Source organism: Moschus berezovskii, chromosome 18, assembly GCF_049115385.1.
Source record: "Moschus berezovskii isolate FMDL1 chromosome 18, NW_MosBer_1.0, whole genome shotgun sequence".
In the NCBI taxonomy this organism is placed as follows: Eukaryota; Metazoa; Chordata; class Mammalia; order Artiodactyla; family Moschidae; genus Moschus; species Moschus berezovskii.
This window is the reverse complement of record NC_142477.1, coordinates 14,383,836-14,405,203: the sequence shown is the minus strand read 5'-3', so window position 1 is coordinate 14,405,203 and position 21,368 is coordinate 14,383,836. Positions and strand designations below refer to the sequence as shown.

General features: G+C 40.4%; 1 protein-coding gene across 2 annotated transcripts in view; it reads right to left on the bottom strand.

The window, feature by feature from the left end:
* Window positions 1-21,368, bottom strand: part of MARCHF6 (membrane associated ring-CH-type finger 6) — a 76,394-nt gene that overhangs the window by 36,024 nt on the left and 19,002 nt on the right. For both annotated transcript variants that reach the window (XM_055422264.2, XM_088827629.1), the window contains exons 2-9: window positions 17,526-17,622; window positions 16,539-16,612; window positions 14,629-14,772; window positions 9,703-9,775; window positions 5,641-5,809; window positions 3,969-4,158; window positions 2,443-2,504; window positions 1,785-1,817 (exon numbers count right to left, since the gene is read on the bottom strand). In XM_055422264.2, the coding sequence (XP_055278239.1) occupies window positions 1,785-1,817; window positions 2,443-2,504; window positions 3,969-4,158; window positions 5,641-5,809; window positions 9,703-9,775; window positions 14,629-14,772; window positions 16,539-16,612; window positions 17,526-17,622 (842 nt within the window). The remainder of the gene's footprint in view (window positions 1-1,784; window positions 1,818-2,442; window positions 2,505-3,968; window positions 4,159-5,640; window positions 5,810-9,702; window positions 9,776-14,628; window positions 14,773-16,538; window positions 16,613-17,525; window positions 17,623-21,368) is intronic.

The following is a 21,368-nucleotide window of genomic DNA, read 5'->3' as shown; positions in this document are numbered from 1 at the left end:
GGTCAGGAAACAACAGTTAGAACTGGACATGGAAAAACAGACTGGTTCCAAATAGGAAAAGGAGTACATCAAGGCTGTATATTGTCACCCTGCTTATTTAACTTATATGCAAAGTACATCATGAGAAACACTGGGCTGGAAGAAGCACAAGCTGGAATCAAGATTGCCGGGAGAAATATCAATAATCTCAGATATGCAGATGACACCACCCTTATGGCAGAAAGTGAAGAAGAACTAAAGAGCCTCTAGATGAAAGTGAAAGAGGAGGGTGAAAAAGTTGGCTTAAAGCTCAACATTCAGAAAAATAATTCAGTCCCATCACTTCAAGGCAAATAGATGGGGAAACAGTGGAAACAGTGTCAGACTCTATTTTTTGGGACTCCAAAATCACTGAAGATGGTGATTGCAGCCATGAAACTAAAAGACGCTTACTCCTTGGAAGGAAAGTTATGACCAACCTAGACAGCATGTTAAAAAACAGAGACATTACTTTGCCAACAAAGGTCTGTCTAGTCAAAGCTATGGTTTTTCCAGTAGGCATGTATGGACGTGAGAGTTGGGCTATAAAGAAAGCTGATCACCGAAGAACTGATGCTTTTGAACTGTGGTGTTGGAGAAGACTCTTGAGAGTCCCTTGAACTGCAAGGAGATCCAACCAGTCCATCCTAAAGGAGATCAGTCCTGGGTGTTCATTAGAAGGACTGATGTTGAAGCTGAAACTCCAATACTCTGGCCACCTGATGCAAAGAGTCGATTCACTGGAAAAGACCCTGATGCTGGGAAAGATTGAGGGCAGGAGGAGAAGGGGACGACACAGGATGAGATGGTTGAATGGCATCACTGACTCAATGGACATGTTTGGATAGGCTCCAGGAGTTGGTGATGGACAGGGAAGCCTGGTGTGCTGTGATTCATGGGGTTGCAAAGGGTCTGACACGACTGAGCAACTGAACTGAACTGATACTGACTGTGATCTAACCTTGAATAGGAGCTCACTAATATAACCTTCTTACTAATCTGAGAATTATCATCGGATATGTTCCTCAAATTCTCAAGCTAAGAGCCTCAACTCCTATTCTGGCTCCATCCAGAGGTAGTTTGAGGAGGGCCAATACTGTGGATGGCAGAGGGAAATTATTTGGGTCCATGACATTGCTGGGCCCCTGGATCAAGCACACCTGAAGCCCATCCTTCCTCTGGACTTCCTCTTACGTTAAGTTTTAGTCATTTGGAGTTTGGCTACCTGCAGCCTAAGTCATCTTGATAACCAAAGCTATTTAAAAATCCCAAAGGGCAAGTTCTGTGACTTTATATCATAGAACCTGGAAAAAACATCATTTCACCTTAAAGAACAAGTTCTTCGAAGAACTGCTCTTTACCTGAGAGTGGTACTCTTTATTGTTAAGGTAAACATAGTGAGGCTCAGCAAACAGGGCTCTCTGAACATCTCAAAGCTGCTCTGTTTTCACCAGTTCAGGCATTAAAACACAGCAAGCTGGGACTTTAAAAGAAGGCCAAGTTTTCTGAATTACCATCAACTTCGTTTTTCATTTTCTTTCCTAAATTTAAAATATTTTTAATAATTTCCTTTTAAAATAGCATTAATTTCTGCTTTGCCAATATTTTCAACACACAACTTTCTTCAATATACCAAGTAATCAAAAATCAAAGGGCATTCTGACCTTAGTATAAAAAGCAACCATATGCTATAAATTTGAGATCACTGAATCACTAAGACAAATAAAGTTACAATTCTATTATTAAAAAAGATTAGCTTTACTTACTAGAAAAACTAGTGATCCATCAAGTCCTAGCATCTAAAATAAATAATAAGCATTAATCAAGATTCAACAGGATTTTTATTTATGAAAATAAATTTTATTAAAAATAAATTTTATTTATGTATGAAAAAAGCTCATTTCCCTTTCAATATCTTTAAACATAATATTTACCCACTTTCCAAAAGAGCCTATCATTTTCAGAGACTGAAAACCTTATCGTAGGAGTTTTATATTTTGGATCTCCTTTTAATCTAAATTATATAAAGTTAAAAAAAAATTCCATCTTGGATTTTTATTCTTACATTAGATATGGAGCCAGTCAAGATATCATGATACACTGTACTGTTTTGTTAACTGAAATATCAGAATAATACTTATATTTAAATTGTTACTTCATTTTCAAAAGTCCACAATTTCAAGTTACAAATTCCACGAAACAAGGTTTGTGCCAAAAGATAGAAAAGGCATTAACAGATCTTTATCATAGTATTTGTAATATTTTCATCACAAACAATGTATCACTTAATTTCCTCTAGAAACTGAAGTTCTGGTAATTGTTTTCATCAAATATAACTGCAAAATCAGTGTATCCATCTAAATACGGCCAACTTTAAGACATATATTAGAATTAAAACACTAGGACACTTAATAGAAGTCTTACTCGTTCCCACGTAAGCTCTTCTGCAGCTCGGTCCCATTCTAAAGCATTCCAGTTCATGTCATCTGGAAATATAATTTAAATATTACTTCTGGAATGTGAGTTTAATAAATAATAAAACATCTTCTTTTAAGTTGTGTTTAACAGTGTTTTATAACTGTTGTTAAACAAAACAGTTAAAATGGGCTAAACCAAAGTTAAAAGTTTTCCATACTGAGTATTTGCTAGTTAGGCAATTTTTAAAAAACATAAACACAAGATACAAAATAAAGTAGATGATTCCAGACTGTGACATGAGTGCTAGAAAGGACATAAATAGTATTATGTGAAACAGAGGAATTCAACAGCTCTGCATCAAGAACGAACCTGGTGGATTTGAGAAAAGTGAAGAACCCAGGCGACTAGAACTCTCCGGGTGAGGAGGAGGGTGGTTGAGGATGTTTACTAAAGACAGACAGGAATCGGATCATATTGATACAAAAGGAAAGTGAAGCCTGCATTTTATTTTATTCTTTAGAGTAATGGGGAAATCACTGACAGATTTTAAGGGCAAGAGATCAGTATAAATACTGTGTGGAACAGGAAGGGAAGAGTGTCCAGGCAGGACCCACTGCATGAGACAACAGACAGAAACCAGGGTTGTCACTGGGGCACTGCAGCTGCATCTCAGAGCCTCTGAACACACACCCACCTCTCCCTCCAAAGGCCCCTTGCTCCCACTATACAACTGGCTTCCTCTCATCCTTCAAGCCACAGCTCAGGTATCACTTACTCTGAGCTACCCAGGGAATTATTTCAAACAGGTCTCTCCTCAGGAGCACCCTCAGAGCAAGCTGCACACTTATCACACTGTGCAATAACAGACTTGCTTCACTTGGATATTTCTACTTCATCACTAGACCAGAAATTCCATGAAGGCAAGGACCTGGTGTCTGCATGCCTGGTGCAGAGGGAACACTCAGCAATGATAAGTGGACCCAGAGACAGTGCAGCGCTTGACAGGAAACCTCTGGGGCCAGAGAGAAAAAAGAACATGGTGAACTACTGACAGCTGACTGGTGGGCTGGTCTTAGACACTCTTTTACATTCTAGAGTTTTTACATACTGCCAGAAAATGAGAAATGAGTTTCTCTGGGTGATGTCTGGCCTGTAGAATACAATTCAAGAATTCTTTAATAAGAGAAGTTGCACTGACTCAATAAAGATGGCAAAGGAATAAGATAAAATGGTAGTAAATTCCTTTTTTAAAAATATAGTATCTACTCCAACTTACAAATAACTTCTTCCTATCCATCCTATAACCAGTCCTGTGTGAAGAATTTTAAAACACAGAACATGCCCTGCTTCATAGCTAAAAAGAATGTCATGCTTATGAATGCCCATAAATGCAAGTCTGCTAAAATAAAGCAAACTCAGGTTACAAACGGAACTTCAAACCCATGAAGTTTTGAAGACTGCGGGCCTCCCCCGGGGAGCTGGGAATAGACTCGTGGTCATGGAGGAAGGTGGGGACAGGCCGCAGCCATTACCCTGCGCCCCGTTGTTGGCGTCGGCTGCATCCTCCCCACCCGCGTCGTCCTCCTCCTCATTCTCCTCCTCCTCTTCCTCCGCCTGCTCATCCTGGGCATCAGGGTTTTCCCCCACCACCGCGTTCTCTGCTGGAGGGTTAGCAGGCTGCTCGGGGGCAACATTTTCAGCACCATTTCCTCCAGCTGGAGCCTAAAATGACAGAACAGACCAGAAATTTGGCTAACTTGTCTCAGTTTTGCTGTATTTCCAAATTGTACCCTCCTTTCTAAAAAAACAAAACTAGCAAACAGACAAAAACTCTACTAAAATTCCAAAAAATCAGCTCTTAAGGGAATCTCTTCTAAATGTATCTGAATTTGGACGAACTTGGTAATATAAGAACACAAACTCACTTAACAGTATACACGTTCATTCAGTATAATTTAGAGATTAACACTTCACAAAGCATTACAGAAAATACATGAACAAATCTGGCTATTTTGAATACATCATTTCATAATCCTTCTTTATAATGCAATCTCGTGTTTTGACTGATCACTTCAGGGATGAAAATGTATTTATGCACTCTATTTGTTTACACACATACTGGTATATAACTTAATTCTCAGTCATCAGTTAACACCTGAGGAAAGAGTTCTCAAGTCTGCACTGCAGGTTAAGCCTGTCCACAAGAACGTCATTAGTTCCCACACACTCATTTCTCTGCCTCTTCCTGAATTCTGCAACCCCCCAAATGCAAAGACCCAGTTGCAGTTAATTAAAACACTGAACTCCTATAAAGGTAACAAAGACTCTAAGAGAACTGTGGTCATGCTTCAAATATGAGATACAATGATGAAGTATTAACACTAGGTTAAGAAAAGCATGCTTGCTTTACAGTCCCATTTCTTCATATGTGTAGTTTTCAAAGAAGCTGTATCCTTAAACCTGTAGAGAAAAGGGTATGGCAGGATTTGATGAAATTAATCCTAACACTAGAAAAAGCAAAGGTACTTAAATGAAAAACTATCATTAACTATTTACAGAGTTAATTTTATAGTCAATTTTTTCATAATAAAAATTTTACAGAGTACAAATTGTTTTCGTGTCAGTTTTTTTTACATGTTTAGACCTGTAGTTTCTCAATAAACAAGCTACTAAAAATTATTTATCATACCGTCCTCCTCTTAATGCCTCAAGCAAATGCTCTTGATCTTGCATGCCACCTCTCATTAAGAAAAAGTAAAGCTGTCCAAGACTGTTATTAACAGTATTCCTCCTTTTTTTCTACATTTGGTAATGCTTCTACCAAGACAAAGGTGAGTTGTTTTACACATGAAGAAACTAATGAACAAAGAGGGCAAGGGGCCTCCTTAATGTTAAGGAGCATGTCAAAAGGACATGAAGGAGATTTGGATATTAACTTCCAGGCAGCTGTTAGCCCAGGAGAAGGGAATGAAGGCGCACTCGGCCCACACCCTAACAGTGTTCCCGGCCTCACTAGGAAATTAACAGGCAAAGTCACAGCCACGTGCTTCTGATCTTTCACCTCTCCCTTAAACTTCTCCCAAACCTTGTCACTGTCCTGCTTCACAACGAGGGCCACAGGAATCGAGGGTTTGGATCCTGGAGGCGGACAATAATTCTTATGTCCCACCCAGATCAAATGAATTCGGGGACAGAGGGGTTTACCTCATTTTGGTGATGCCCAGCAGCATTGAAGGGCGGAGCGGCGTGCTCCAGCCAGATCGGGGCTCCCCCGTGGACGATCTGCTCTCGTAGCCACACCAGGCTGATGAACGCACACAGTGTGCACGTCACCACAAAACAACCCTGCAAACAATCTGCCAACAAGTTGTCCCTGTTCAAAAAAAAAAAAAAAAAGAGGTATACAGAATTACTCCAAAGAACACTTCAAGTTAAGAAACCAAAGGTAACAACATTCACTTTATACAAAAATCTAGAAAGAACAACCAGAAAAGTGGTAACTTTTTGGTGAAAATCAGTCTCTCAGAAAGAGTTATTTCTGAGGATGGTGGCACTTTATCTATAAGAGGGCCAAATATATTTATTTATATATTTGTATTATATGTGTTTATATTATAGAAGACAAAGAATAACATCAGAACTACATAAACCAGCTATCCAGCCTCTCTGAGGATGACTAAGAAAAAGCAAGGCAGCAAGCAAAAAATAAGAGTAGCCAAATACTTGACAAAGGTCAAGTATTAAACGCATGAACTACTAAAGATAAATGACTCTGCCCAACACTTACTAAGAATTTCCTTATCCTTATTTTACACACAAGTTTAACCAATTTGGTTGGCTCATACTTAGACCCATGAAAATGAATAGAATCAGCAAATCAAAAAGAAGAGCCTCTACTAAGGTCCAAAGACATCACAGGAAGGTTAAGAGACACACAGTTCACAACGTGTGAGTCAAGAAGCCTGTGGTAAGCTTTACCAATGCCTCATTTAGAAGGCAGACTGAATTTTGATGCTAACTGCAAATATACTAAAAGTATATTAGCTCCTCAACAAATTCTGACAGATCATGTACAATCCACATGACAATACACAGAGTATTACATTACTGAATACTTCTTTGTTCTTTTCCTCTCTGAAGGAGCATATCCTTCCCTGGTCTATGTCTGATTTTAAAATAATTCAAAAGTAACTAAAGAATTTTGAGAGCCTTTGGAAAATTCACTACCATAACAAAATGACATTTTTCCCTTCATGGAGACTTAAGGAAGGGTCAATTTGGGAGACCTCAGCCTTTAAGCTCCAAACTGAAATAATGTGGTCCTCAGATACTATCTGGAATATATCTTAATAGAAAGAGGAATGATAATCAACCCCCTGGTAAGGAACCCGCCAGACCATTAAAATTTTGATAGGTGGGGACCCCTCTTGACTCCTGCCTTGTCACCAGTAGTTAAGAACAGCAACCGGTCACCACAGACTTTAAACAGTGACAGACTCCTGGTAGAACCCTCTGCTTTTCCCTCATACCTTAACTCTGGGCTGGTTTGGGAACTATCTGGACCATAAGTGAGAATTCCTGAGTTCCAAAGCCTAGAAGAGAGCTTTCAAGCTTCCATCCTCACCATTTTAGAAGGCTGCCCTGAGATCACCATATAAAGAGGCCCCACTAGCCTTCTGGAAGAGAGGTCATATGGAAGAACCAAAGTACCTCATCTTAGACCATCCCACCCCAATGACACACAGGCATAACTGACGCAAGTCGAACAGGTAAACCGATCAGCTGAGCCCAACCCAAACTGTTAACCCCTGGAATTACGAGTGAATTAAAATGCTGTTGTTTTAAGGCACTAAGTTTTGGAGACAGCATGTTTTGTAGTAATAGTTAACTGACAGACTGTGCCTTGAGATGTTGAAGACCTGGGCTATGGAGGAACATGTAGCGCCTGCTAAGGTACTAAGAAATTTTAAGTAAACTTTCAGAAAATATATTCTATACAGAAAAATGAAACATTACTCAAAAAAAATAAATGATTTAACTCTAAGTGCTTACAGAAAAACTGGTTCAATTCTTCAAATTCTAAAAGGCAGCATGAGATTATAAAATCTACTCAAGCTTACAATTTCTTTCGACGATCCCCACCGAGTCTCCAGCATTCTTACAGTGTCAGTGAGGAAGCTTATGAAGGCAATTCTGGCGTGGCCCTAACCAATCACGCTGGTGTGAAAAGGGGAGCCTGCCAACGTAAGGCAGGCAGCAGCTCTGACTTTTGGTGGGAACCGTGCTACTGAGTAACACAGTGCTCAAAATTCACACATGGTTTTCACATATATTCGTGAATTTAATCTCTGAACGTGCCTCAGGGAGTGGGGTTCAGCCCACTTTGAAGAGTGGGCTGTTCAAAGATTAAAGTCACAAATACACGTGAAAACTTAATGTGAATTTTGTCTCATGAGAAAACAAGGGTTCAGAACTGTCCAATGATTTACCCAAGGTCACCAAAAAGTTGCAACTTTATTCCAATGCCAGGGCTCCTTCTGTTACCACCTCAGTGCACTCACTACCTAAATGATCACACCAGCCAAACAACCAGATGTTTAACGGTCCCACCAACAAGCAGTAAAGGCAGTAGGCAAGTAGAATACTGCCCTGAGACCAAAATACTAAAACTTCTGTGACATGGTGGTTTCCATAAGCACCCGGTTTTTCACAAAGTCAAAGCCTCCCAAGTTAAGCTTTGGCAAATATTAACATATTTTCCCACTCAAAACAGAAACCATAAAAGAAGGAATACACCCCACTTTACTGAACAGCAGGCATGGGACCTCAAATCGTCTTTTCTAACAAGCCGGATACTGACTGGCTGCTACGCTGTTCTCTCAAAAGCTACAATGATAAATACAACTCAGTAATGGAACAAGACCACCCTGTTTGAAACATTTATTATTTCATAGATGTTAAAATGTAACTTCCATCACTTTTAACTTTTTTCTGACCTCCCTTGATACTTCTAACATGAGTTTTTCTTTAGCACACAATTTCTTAAGGAAAGCCAGAGGTGAGTTATGTCATAAACACAGAGACATAATGTATGACACTTCAGCCATTTAAGATTGATTTTCCTTGCCTCCATACTAAAATTGTGTTCTGGATGGCTGAGATAAAAATCTGATGTCCAGATATACAAATGCTATTGTATTTATTTTCACTGAATCACTTCACAAGTTAGTATTTTCATACAAAAGGTAATATTATTACACTATTTCTAAATTCTCAAGTGTGTCAAATCACTGCTTCTCCTTTTAATCATGGTCACAGCCATTAGTGCCCTATTTCCAAGATTCCTGTCTACTTACAAACATTACTTCAGAAGCTGTTCTAACGTGAATAAAGTTCAAAACCGGTTTTCTGTTTCCTATACTGCCAAAGACACAGAAATAAATAACTTGCCTGTTCTATCCAAAAAGGTAAAGCCAGCAGGTAAAACCACCAGTAGGAAAACCAAGTTGCTGACACATCTAATGTTTCTTTGTATTTTCAACCATAATTCAAAATAACGATGCAGAGACTTGATTTCTTGTTTATCAGAAATGAAACATGCTCTCCTGCACTCTTCCATTGTCATTTGGCTTGTTTTCATAATGACTCTATTCTAAAAGACAGTCTTATATTGTTCTTTGCCTTCACTGAATAGGGATCAGAAACCTAAGGTCAGTTGGGTACAAAAAGATATTCAGCAAACAGAGGTCCAATCTTTTGCAAGCTTAATATTCTAATGATCTTGATACAGTTAATCATTCACAGCATTTCTAATTCTAACATCAATAATAAAAATATAAGTCACATGTCTTCCAAGAAACTGCAATTATAATGCTTCATGTCAAATTAAAATACAATAAAGCTACAGTCAACAAGTTTATAGAGTCCATAACCTATTACAAAAAACATTTTAAAGATATCTGGCTTCAAACGTCTGTGCTGTTAAAAACACGTTTAAAGGAACTCTCAGCATTTACGTGGAACAACATTTTCTCGCACTATGTGACAGCTTATTTAATTAGCTTTCCCACCATTACCAAATACTCCTTTAAGATGGTATGTTTTAAAACATCATTTACATATATCAGTTGCTTCCCCTGTAGCTGTTAGAATAGGTAAGAGGAATAGAAGCACTTTTCCAATCACAACAAATCCAAGCACGTGGAAGAAAAGATGAGCACCGTTCCCACTGCGCGGCCTTCCACTGCCATGAGGTTCAATACTCACGTGGACAGCATGTCCAGTGGCAGTGTCAGGAGGGAGGTCACAGAGCCAGTGAACAAGCACTTGTAGATGCGGCCTGCCAAGAAAGGACACGACAGCACACAGTCACAGTTCTCATCATAAGTCACACAGTCATCCAGTTAAACAGACGTAAAGTGTGAATGCCACTGAAGTAAACACTTAGTCTTTGCAAGCTTGAATCTCAAAATACTAAAAAAAAAAAAAAAGCATTAAAAATAGTGTTAGTAAACAGTAAGTGTTACACAGTAATGTTTAAAGTTTAGATTCTCTCTAGATTTACTTACTTGTGTTTACTGAATGAGCTTAGATGTTTGAAAAAAGAGGGGGAGGAATCCAGAAAAGAACTCCAAAATGATAATACAGAGAACTTTTTTTTAACCTGGAATTCCAAAATTTATTGAATCTGCTCACGAAAATGAAGTTTTGAGGGTATACGCTTTTTGAAATTAAAAGGACTTTTCAGTAAAGTACATGCTTCAATGCTACGAATGGCAAACTAACAACCAATTTTTTAAAAACACAAATTCAAGGGTCTTCAAAAGGACAAAATCTTATATCTGGCCATGAAGGGAAAATATGAAGTAGGGGTCAATATATAGCCATTCCCTATCCTCTTACCAGAACAGGCAGGAACAGATTTGGAAATGGGGCCTAAAAGTTGAGGTTTTCTTTCAAACCAGTACTTGTATGTTAGTTTAAGCATCCTCTATAGCCTTGTACCAAAAATTTACAGTAACTTTAATGGCTGTTTTCAAATGTCAAGTCAAAATAGAAAGACAGGAACAGATTTTCTGTAATACAAATTGCTTATATCTGTGCATAAAATATTCAAAGCAAGTATATTTATAGCAAAGTAAAACTGACAGAAGGCCAACTTTCTGTAGATAAGAAAATAAGATTCATAAATTAAAGCCCTCCTTACTAGTGTGCTTAAAAACAGGGCAGTTCAACACCTTTCTACATGAAGACAGTCGTGGGTATATTGCTAACTTAAAGAAGTATGACATAAATTTTAATTGTGTGAGTGCATGTGTAAACAATTCAGAAGAGAAATCAAGCTTGTTACTTAAATCCTCAAAGTCCTTATTTAATTTTTGATTATTTGATCTACTGATTTCAGAGAAGTGTGTTAGTTTTCCACTATGACTGTGAATGTTTTACATTGTAAGTCCTGTTTGCTGATGCATAAAAATTCTTGTTTTCTTTTATTAATGTGAAATGAAATGCTTTTCCTCATTTACAGTGTTTCATCTCGAAGAATATCTGGCTGGTGGATACTGTTCGTGTTTTTTGTTGGCTAACAAACCTCTCCACCATCAGCCCCAGCTGTTCTGGGCTTCTTTCTCGCAGTGGACCACGTCCATATGGACAGTGAGCACAGCTGCTGTGATCACGTTTACTCCCCTTTCTCTGTCCTCTCTTCTTGTCTTTCCTGTCCTTTGTTGGACTTCGAAGTTTATTCAATGTCTCCTATTCCTACTGCTGGGTCATAATGTATTAAAAATATTAACCACTGACAGATAATGCAAACAGCTTTCCAAGATGGTTATACCATACTTATATTCATTACTACTGGTGAATACATGTTTCAGATGATCCACATCCTAATAAAAAGCATTTGGCACTGTCTTTTTTCCTTAACTTCAGCCATTCTGCTGATTCTGTCGAGTACCTTTCTTGTGCCTTCCCCTGCTGACTAATGATACTGAGTATCTTTTAATGTGCTTCAGTTCAGTTCAGTCGCTCAGTCGTGTCCGACTCTCCGCGACCCCATGAATCACAGCACGCCAGGCCTCCCTGTCCATCACCAACTCCCGGAGTACACTCAAACTCATGTCCACAGAGTCGGTGATGCCATCCAGCCATCTCATTCTCCGTCGTCCCCTTCTCCTCCCGCCCCCAACCTTTCCCAGCATCAGAGTCTTTTCCAGTGAGTCAACTCTTCGCATGAGGTGGCCAAAGTATTGGAGTTTCAGCTTTAGCATCAGTCCCTCCAATGAACATCCAGGATTGATCTCCTTTAGAATGGACTGGTTGGATCTCCTTGCAGTATAAGGGACTCTCAAGAGTCTTCTCCAACACCACAGTTCAAAAGCATCGATTCTTCGGCGATCAGCTTTCTTCACAGTCCAACTCTCACATCCATACATGACCACGGGAAAAACCATTGCCTTGACTAGACGGACCTTGGTTGGCAAAGTAATGTCTCTGCTTTTTAATATACTATCAAGGTTGGTCATAACTTTCCTGCCAAGGAGCAAGCGTCTTTTAATTTCATGGCTGCAATCAGCATCTGCAGTGATTTTGGAGCCCAAAAAAACAAAGTCTGACACTGTTTCCATTGTTTTTCCATCTATTTCCCATGAAGTGATGGGACCAGATGCCATGATCTTTGTTTTCTGAATGTTGAGCTTCAAGCCAACCTTTTCACTCTCCTCTTTCACTTTCATCAAGAGGCTTTTGAGTTCCTCTTCACTTTCTGCCATAAGGGTAGTGTCATCTGCATATCTAAGGTTATTGATATTTCTCCCAGCAATCTTGATTCCAGCTTGTGCTTCTTCCAGCCCAGCGTTCCTCATGATGTACTCTGCATATAAGTTAAATAAGCAAGGTGACAATATACAACCTTGACGTACACATTGGCTATTTAATCTTCTTTCCAGAAATATCTGTTCACATATGCTGTCCATGTTTTAATTGGCTTGTCTGCCTTTCTCTTAGATTTAATAGTTTTTTATTATATATCCTTGCATATATCCTGGAAAGAAATCCTCTGTTAGATATGTGAACTGCAGATACCTTCTCTCACTCTGTAGCTTGGCTTTCTCTCTTAAGGGTATCTAAGCATGAATTAAAAACCTTAACTTTAATGAAGTCAAATTTCTCAATGCTTTCTTTTATGGTTGTTCTAATATATTATCTTTTAGAAATTATAAAAATTTTAATGTTCACAATCAGACTTATGCTGCTACTGCTAACTCACTTCAGTCGTGTCCGACTCTGTGTGACCCCATAGAAGGAAGCCCACCAGGTTCCCCCGTCCCTGGGATTCTCCAGGCAAGAACACTGGAGTGGGTTGCCATTTCCTTCTCCAATGTGTGAAAGTGAAAAGTGAAAGTGAAGTCGCTCAGTCGTGTCCGACCCTTAGCGACCCCACGGACTGCAGCCCACCAGGCTCCTCCATCCATGGGGTTTTCTAGGCAAGAGTACTGGAGTGGCTTGCTATTGCCTTCTCCGTCAGACTTATGATCTATCTAAAATTAACTTGGGTCGGGTGGGAGGTGAAGGTATGGTTCGTTTTTCTCCATATGCCCAACCGGTTGGTGCTATACCGTTTATTGAAATGACCATCTTTCCTCCCCTGAACAGTCGTGGCCCCTCTGTTCTAAATCACCTTTGCTAGTTCTGGACTCTTACTTGGCTATGACTATATTTTCTTGTTTTGTCTAAAGCAACTATAATTTCCCCACAAGTAAGACAATCTAAAAGGCTCTCATTTCTATCCTCCCCTCACAAGATTCTTTCATGTGAAGATCACCTAGAATTTTAGTTTCAGACTGACACCCAAAAAACTATAGTGCATGCATGCTCAGTCATGTCCAATTCTTTGCAACCCCATAGACTATAGCCACCAGGCTCCTCTGTCCATGGAATTTTATAGGCAGGAATATTGGAGTGGGCAGCCATTTCCTACTCTAATTATTGTAGATTAAAAACAATTATAATTTAGCTGTAAGTACTTGTTTTTCTTTGTAAATCACGCCTTTCTCTTTGATTCTTTGCTCTCCTTAGTAAAATATGTCTTCAAACACTATTTCATAAATAATTTGAAGTAGCAAACTTTCCAACTCCTTGCCTCTATCGAAATGTTTGTATTTGTCCTTCTATCTGAGAATAATTTTAGATTTTAGGTTCAAAAATTTTGTCAAATTTTGAAACTTCAGCTGTCTTCTAACATTCAGCCAGCCTGACTCTCATTACTTTGTAGGATAATCTGAAAGCATAGTATCTGTACACTACCCTATTCAGCACTGGAAAACTTTAGAATGGACCGAGCTTTGCCTTCTTCCTTTATCAGAGTCAGCTCTCTCTCTTTCACCTTCTGGAATTAGTTACTAGTCAGATACTGAAAGAACTGGATGTGGCCTCCATCTCTCAACTTTTTCCCTCATACTTACAACTTCTTGTCTCTGAGTCATATCCTAGAGAACTCCTTGCTCAGTCTTCTAGCTCACTAATTCATTCTTCAAGTGAATAGTACCTATTCTGCTACTCTCATAAGATTTTCATAATTCATCAAGCTTATTTAAGAAGATATGAAGATATTAATCACACTTACATAAAACTCTTGTTTTCATTTAACTCTAAAGGATCCTATCTACATACTCGCACATATACTACTGACTCCTCTCCATGTCTTTAAGAACACAAAGAACCTAGAGAGAATCAACTAAGAGTGAGTATACTAATTTCCCAGAGGTACTCCTATATTTGAAAAAATACACTTCCCAATTCTTCAGGACCATCGGGGATGTGTTTTTTAAAGGGGAATTAAAAAAAAAAATCTCAAAAGAATACATCTTCTGCCACCTTTGAAAGCTTTGATAAACTTCAAAGAGTAAAATTCAATTTCCTTTCAATTATGCTTTGATTTTGCTTTTTCAATTCTCTCATGAACTTTCCTTATTAGCCTCTTTATGTATGCTGTGCTTCTTTCCCACAGTCAATTAAGAAGCTCACCTGTTAAAAAATGGTTTTTCGTTCAGGTAAATAACATGTTCTAAATGAGGCTTTCCTCATACACAACATTATAATATCTAACAAACATCACTGAACAAAAATACTTCATAATATTAAACAGCTGTGTAATATTTAAACAACTCCAGCCACAGGGAAATGAATACTCACATGCTGTAAGAGGAACAACTCCCAACCATGCAAAGGCCACAAGTGTATAATGAAACCAGTATCGTATTGCAGTGCCAATACTTGTAACCAGTCCAGCAAATATGTCCTGGATTGGAAGCCGTGAAGGCATATCTGGGGAATAAACTGTAAGGGGGGAAAAGGAAAAAGTTCACACAACTTCATGAAGATTCAAAAATAGGTTACTTTGTAGGCATGTAGAACTATCTAACTTTCAACCTTTGCATTGCACTTAAGTATTTTGTCCTATGTGAAAAATAATTCAAATAGTTACAACATAATACATTTACCCAGAAATCATTTATGAGAGCAAATCATATAAAAATAAAAACCTACAAAACAGGCTTCTGAGCAGGAAAAAAGATTCAAGAGATGCACACACACCCCCCTCACTCAAGAGCCAGGAACTTTAAGGCTAACTCACACACATTTCAGCATTCAAACAATATAACTAGTTTCCAGAGTTATCAAAGATCACATAAAGCATACAGGAGCAAAAGGTGAAGCTGACAGAAGTCCTCAAGAAAGAACCCTCCCTCAGTACTAGCCTCAGCAGCAGCACTCACAGTGCACAAGAATCTGCAGCAGAGCTACTTCCAAAAGGAGCAAACAGCCCACTGAGGTCTGTTAGCCACTCCCCGCTCCCATTTTAGCACAATCAACATTCAAATGGTAAATTGTTATGATTTTAATCATATATACTCATTATATAAAAACAAAGTAAGATTAACACTAGTTTACAGAATTTACACTCAGCAATTCAAGATGCTTAAAACAAACACTAAAGCATAAAATGCTTTAGGAGAGGGGGCAGAAGAAGAGCAATGTACTAGGATCCCAGAATGAAAATATGCTTCAAATTCTTGATACCTTGCCAGTATGAATATCTACTTATTTATAAGATGCATAAAATTAAGTATAAATCAATAGGCAAAAGACTTATATAATTGGAATTCTAAAGATCTGCAAAGTATTTACCATAGGCTTACAAAATATTGAGCTTAAAAAGTCTTGTTTTTAAAAAGTGAATTAAATATTTGTCATTATTATTGTTATTATTACAACCAACACAATTTTAACTCAAAAGATATCCCAAATTTTAACAGGGATGGGATATTTGACAAATTTAAGGCATCATTAATTACTCACTTTTCTGGGTAAATACTGGTATTATAGCTGGGTTTTTTGTTGTTGTTTTTTTTAAAGAACCCTTGTCTTGGAGGTACATACTAAAATATGTACAGATGAAATCATAAATAGGATTTTCTGTAATAAGGATGGAGAGGTGGGAACAAGAGCATAGGGAACCACCAGAGAAGCCCACGTGCAATTCAGAGAGGCCCCCAGTAAACTGCCTGCAAGGGACTGAATCCTAACAAACACCTGAGCGAGCTCAGAAAAAGACCTCACCCCACAGCTCCCAAGCCAAGCCTTCAAATGACACCGGGGCTCTAGGTGACAAGACTGACTACAAGCATATGAGAGATGCTGAGCCAGAGACAACCAGCAAAGTGGGTCCAAATTCTGGACCCACAGAATCTATGAGATAATAAATGTTTGCTGTTAAAGAGCACAGGGGACTACATGTAAGGGCTATGGGTTGAAAATGGATGCAACTGAGTTCATGGATGGATACTCTCAGGTTCACTATATCTTTGTGTATGTTTGAACTCATCTGAAATATAAAAGAGAAAGAAAAAATATCTCGCAAATTACATGCGTGTGTTAAAAGCTAACATAGTTTTAAAAAATGCTTTCCAAAATGCTATAGCAATACTTTCTATTACTATCAAAAACAAACAAATTGAACACAGTTGCTTTAAAGCTGTTTAAACACCTTTATGTAGCCAGTTATAACCTAGAAATGCAGTGAAAACTTCTGAAGAACTTACTTGGTGTGAAAGCAAATCTGTGCTTGCATAGTTCACAGTATTCTTTTCGACTGTGTTTCAGCCACTGAACTAAGCTGCAATTACAAACATATTCATAAGTATCGTATTTATGACAAAGAAATTTTAAGGTTTCACTGAAAATTAATACTGCTTTACTGAAGTTTTACATATCACAGAACTTTTACAATTTTAAATTCAGAGTATCTTTAATTTTTTTAATCACTCATGCCCTTGAAGAGTACAAAATTAAAACAAAGGTAAAAAATAAATGTTTCTACTATTAAAAAGCAGCTGAGATTAAACTGAACAATTAATGTAAACTGTAATCTCCTCAAAGATAACTGAATATAAAAACAATCTCCAAGCATCAGCATAAGTTCTAACACTGGTTTAGTAACACTGCTGCCTGGTGGCCAGGCCTATCACTGATTGGCTGGCTGTGCCGCCGAGAACTTAACCGTTCTATGCTTCAGTTTCCTCATGTGAATGACAGTAATTCTGCCCCTCGCAGTTCTATTGTAAGGATTAAATGAGCTAAAATGTACAGAAGCACCGAGTATTCCCTGAAACAAAGCATTTCTTCAATGTGAGCTATAACCATCCTAAGCAAAACCAGAAAACCGTCATACTCCCATTAACATATAAGCTCTCCACAGTAGAAACAAACAAATGGGCAAAAGACAATATACCAAAATGACATGGCTTGGTAATAAGGAATAGGGATAATCTCCAAACACAGCAAAAAAATTTTTTTAAATATCTAATTACAGAAAAAGTCATTGAAACAGTTACCCTTAATATGCTACTGCTAAGTCACTTCAGTCGTGTCCAACTCTGTGCGACCCCATAGACGGAAGCCCACCTGGCTCCCCCGTCCCTGGGATTCTCCAGGCAAGAACACTGGAGTGGGTTGCCATTTCCTTCTCCCTTAATAGACAGATGACAAAATTGAAGTTCAGGCAAAAATTTTCCAAAAGGATAACTCACCATTCTTGATGGATAAACTTAATACTGCCAGTACATACACAAGGATGATAAAGAGGTTTCTCAGGTGTTCCTTCTGACCGACACACTCTACATATGTCTATTAATGAGAAAAAGAAAAGTTTAATTATTTTGGCTGTAATTTATAAAAAATTAATAGAACACCAAAAACTAAAATATTGCTGTCAAAGTAAGACTCTGTCACTGCATAAAACATCAATCAACATCACGGTGAACTGAAAAGGGTGATCAAGATGATAATCATATATCTGAAACTTAAAATTCCTATTACATAAAAAGATCAATTGTTTCTTTGTATGAGAGTTCTGTAAACAAAAATTGAAAATGACAGAAACAACGGTTTTCTTTTAAACTGCATGGTGTTTAGTCGCTCAGTCGTGCCACCTCTTTGCGACCCAACAGACTATAACCATCCAGGCTCCTCTGTCCACTGAATTCTCCAGGCAAGAATACCGGAGTGTGTTGCCGTGCCCTTCTCCAGGGGATCTTACTGACTCCAGGATCGAACCCAGGTCTCCTGCATTGCAGGCGGATTCTTTATCGTCTGAGCCACCAGGGAAGCTCTAAAACTGCACACACTCATAACTAGCAGACTATAGATAGAAATAAGCAAAAATCAATCACCATTCCTCGCCTAACATTTTAAAGCCCTAAGTCCAGTCCTAAGTTTAAACTTCACAAAAACGTTATCTCAGGACTTACCGCAGCAGTGCGCGGCCCTGGGGACAACCCTCCACTAGAGGGAGGCACGGTAACAGAGACACACACAATCAGGGTGTGGAGGAGGCACCCGAAGACCACGAAGGCCAGGGACACACGGCCAGACGCCGCCTGAAGCAGGAATTCCGTGAGCGCAGGGATACGGGTCTGCCGCCAGAGGGCAGCAGCTCCTCCTCACGCTCCGGCCCCACGTGGTTCTAACTGCACCGCCGTCAGTCTGCCTGGGGTGGTGGGTGACAGGCAGAGGACTGAAAGAGTGCCATCAAGCTTGCTCGTTCATTAATGTGGTCCTTCCGTAGGACCACCTACCAAAACCCAGTAGTGACTTTCATTTAGAACGGCTTCTCAGCGAACCACCAAGGCAAAATACCAACCCCAAGGCGGGAACGTGAGGGGCAACCGGAAGTGTGAACAAGGGGCAGGGACTTGATGCAAGCTCCTGATCTACTCTCTTACAGGGAATTCCTATGAGCAACAACTGCAACTCAGAGCCCATCTCTAACGGATTTAATAATGAATCTCCAGCACCCGTCCGACTGGAAACACACATGCTGAGCAGTGTGGTGCGGTTCTGGCCACTTAAAAGCATCACAGACTTGTGACTGCTCAATCTTGGGCGGCTAAAAGTATTTGTTGAAGTTAAGGCTATCAAGCGCTCGGGGTAACCTATAGTTAGCACACTAGTCTCCCTGTTATGTATAAACCAGAAAAATCGCTCCAGTAACACAGAAAAGCCACTCACCACCACCCGGGAAAAAGCTATCAAAAGTGTCAATCCTGGTTTCCACCGAGGAGGGATAGTTATCCGAATTGTATCAAATTAAGCACAGATTGCACCACTATGCCTTTAAGTTTCAGCTCTAGAACCAGACAATGCAGCTGCCATCATCGGAAGGACTTTGCTTTCTGGTAAGCTACCGGCACATTACCGGAAATAACGCTGGCAGTTGGCATCCTTTATGGAGACAACATGGGATGAGAATCTCTTTGAACCTCTCTTTTTCACCTTCATCCTTAAATAATAAAAACATCCATGGCAACAGCTTTCACTCTGGTCCGTTTTGCATCTAAGACTGAGCTCTAAAGGTGCAGTAGGAACGTCCCAGCCATCGTGTCTAATCGGCCTCCGCAAAGTTCCAACACAAAACAGAACCACGGTCTCATGCCATAATTTCCAGCGGCAGTGTGCAGGCAGCTCCCGCACTCAGCCCAGGGAAACTAGGTTAGGAGCCAGGAGGGCGAGGAGAAGCAACGCGTGGGGATAGGGGTGGAGGCTCCCCATCTGTAAACCCGTGCAGCAGATCACACGGTATTTTAACTGCACTGAACTCAACACCCTGCCATTGAAGCTGGAGATTACCTCGGCTGCTTCCCTCATAGCTCAGTCGGTAAACAACCTGCCTGCAATGCAAAAGACCCAGGTTCAATCCCTGGGTCAGGAAGATCTCCTAGAGAAGGAAATGGCAATCCACTCCAGTATTCTTGCCTGGAGGATCCCAGGGACAGAGGAGCCTGGTACAGTCCGTGGGGTCTCAAGAGTCGGCCACGACTTAGCAACTAAACCACCACCACCTTGGCTGCAGGTACTCGACTTGCCATGCAATGGATCTGCCTTAAAGAATTTTAAGTGGACTCATTCCAATTACCACACCTCCAGACCCCAGTGCTGTTTTTCATCACTGCCTCCCCAACCTCGGGTCGCAAGTAACAAGTCTGCTACCCCTTAGTTGGGGTAGTCCCTTACCAGGCTTCCTCTATGGAACCAAATCTGGGTTCCTCATCACCCAATTCCCAGTCGCCCAGGTCGCCCTGGTTGGCACAACAACTTAACAGGGCCACAGGATATTATTCCTGGTGACCTAGAATCATCAGAGCTGAGCTGCGGATGCCCATGGGCATGGATAAGTTCTAGAATGGCGACAGTTCTGCAGGTAGGAGCCAAACCTGCACTCAAAGTCATTCGCTATGTCGGGGTACCAGAGAAAATGCCTAGATCTCTGTAGATTAACCTTAGAGACAGGCATATGCCACCGCAGGATCCCCCACTTATGGGGAGTTTGAGTGCAAGTGTGGGCAGGCAGGTGCAGTCACAGGGCAAGTGGTTCCACCTCTTCCTATCTCCCCCACCAGCTCTCAGGCAGCCGCGGGGGCAGGAAGTAGGGCGCAGCAGAGACAGCGTGGCAGGCAGGACACAGGGCAGAGGGAAGTGGTGGAAACACCACTGGCCTCACATCGCCCTGCAGAAACATGGTGACTGGCAGCCAGCAGTTATGCGGCGAAGGACTGGCTGGGCCAGGGAGAGCTTTGTTGGCACATTCGGCCAGCGGAACGCAGGGCGGTAACATGCGGAACACCACCAAGGAGCAGGCAAACGGCTGACGCTCACCCTGGCTCCTCCTAGACACGTACGCCGAGGCCACTGGGGCTCGCGGGCACTGCGGGCGGGAATACCACGGAGACTTCGGAGTGCGCCCACCCACCAGGGCACCACAGTTTCCCACACTCCAAAGGACGGCCGCAAGGGGCAGGCAGGGCTGGAGTTGAGCGCGATTGAGAAGACCAGATCTCCATTAGATCCAGACCCTGATTTTCAGAAGATTCCATCCTTCTAAAGGACAAACCAAGGAACACAAAAATAAGCAAACACAACAAATCTAAATTAAGCCCCAGAGCTCTGCTCAACAGAGTCTACAGTACAGAACTGGGACTCACCGGAGCCCTGCAAGGTCAAAACTATCTCCATTGTAACACTAAGAGTCTTCTTTCACTGTCTTGCCAGTGTACAGTGGCGGCTTCCAGAAGCTACAGGACACAACTGTTTGAACGCAACTGTTGCCTGGAGAATCCCAGGGACGGGGGAGCCTGATGGGCTGCCACCTATGGGGTCACACAGAGTCGGACACGACTGAAGTGACTTAGCAGCAGCAGCTTCCCACCAAACCAAACATTTAAAAGATATGCAAATATAAAACAAATCCACTCTTCTCACCAATGTTCTGATGCTTATTTTCATGAAGAAAAATGTATATTAACACATAATGGGTGTGTTAAGTGAATAAAAATGTCTAAATGTTTTTATTCTCTTATATGGCAAATAAAAAGTTC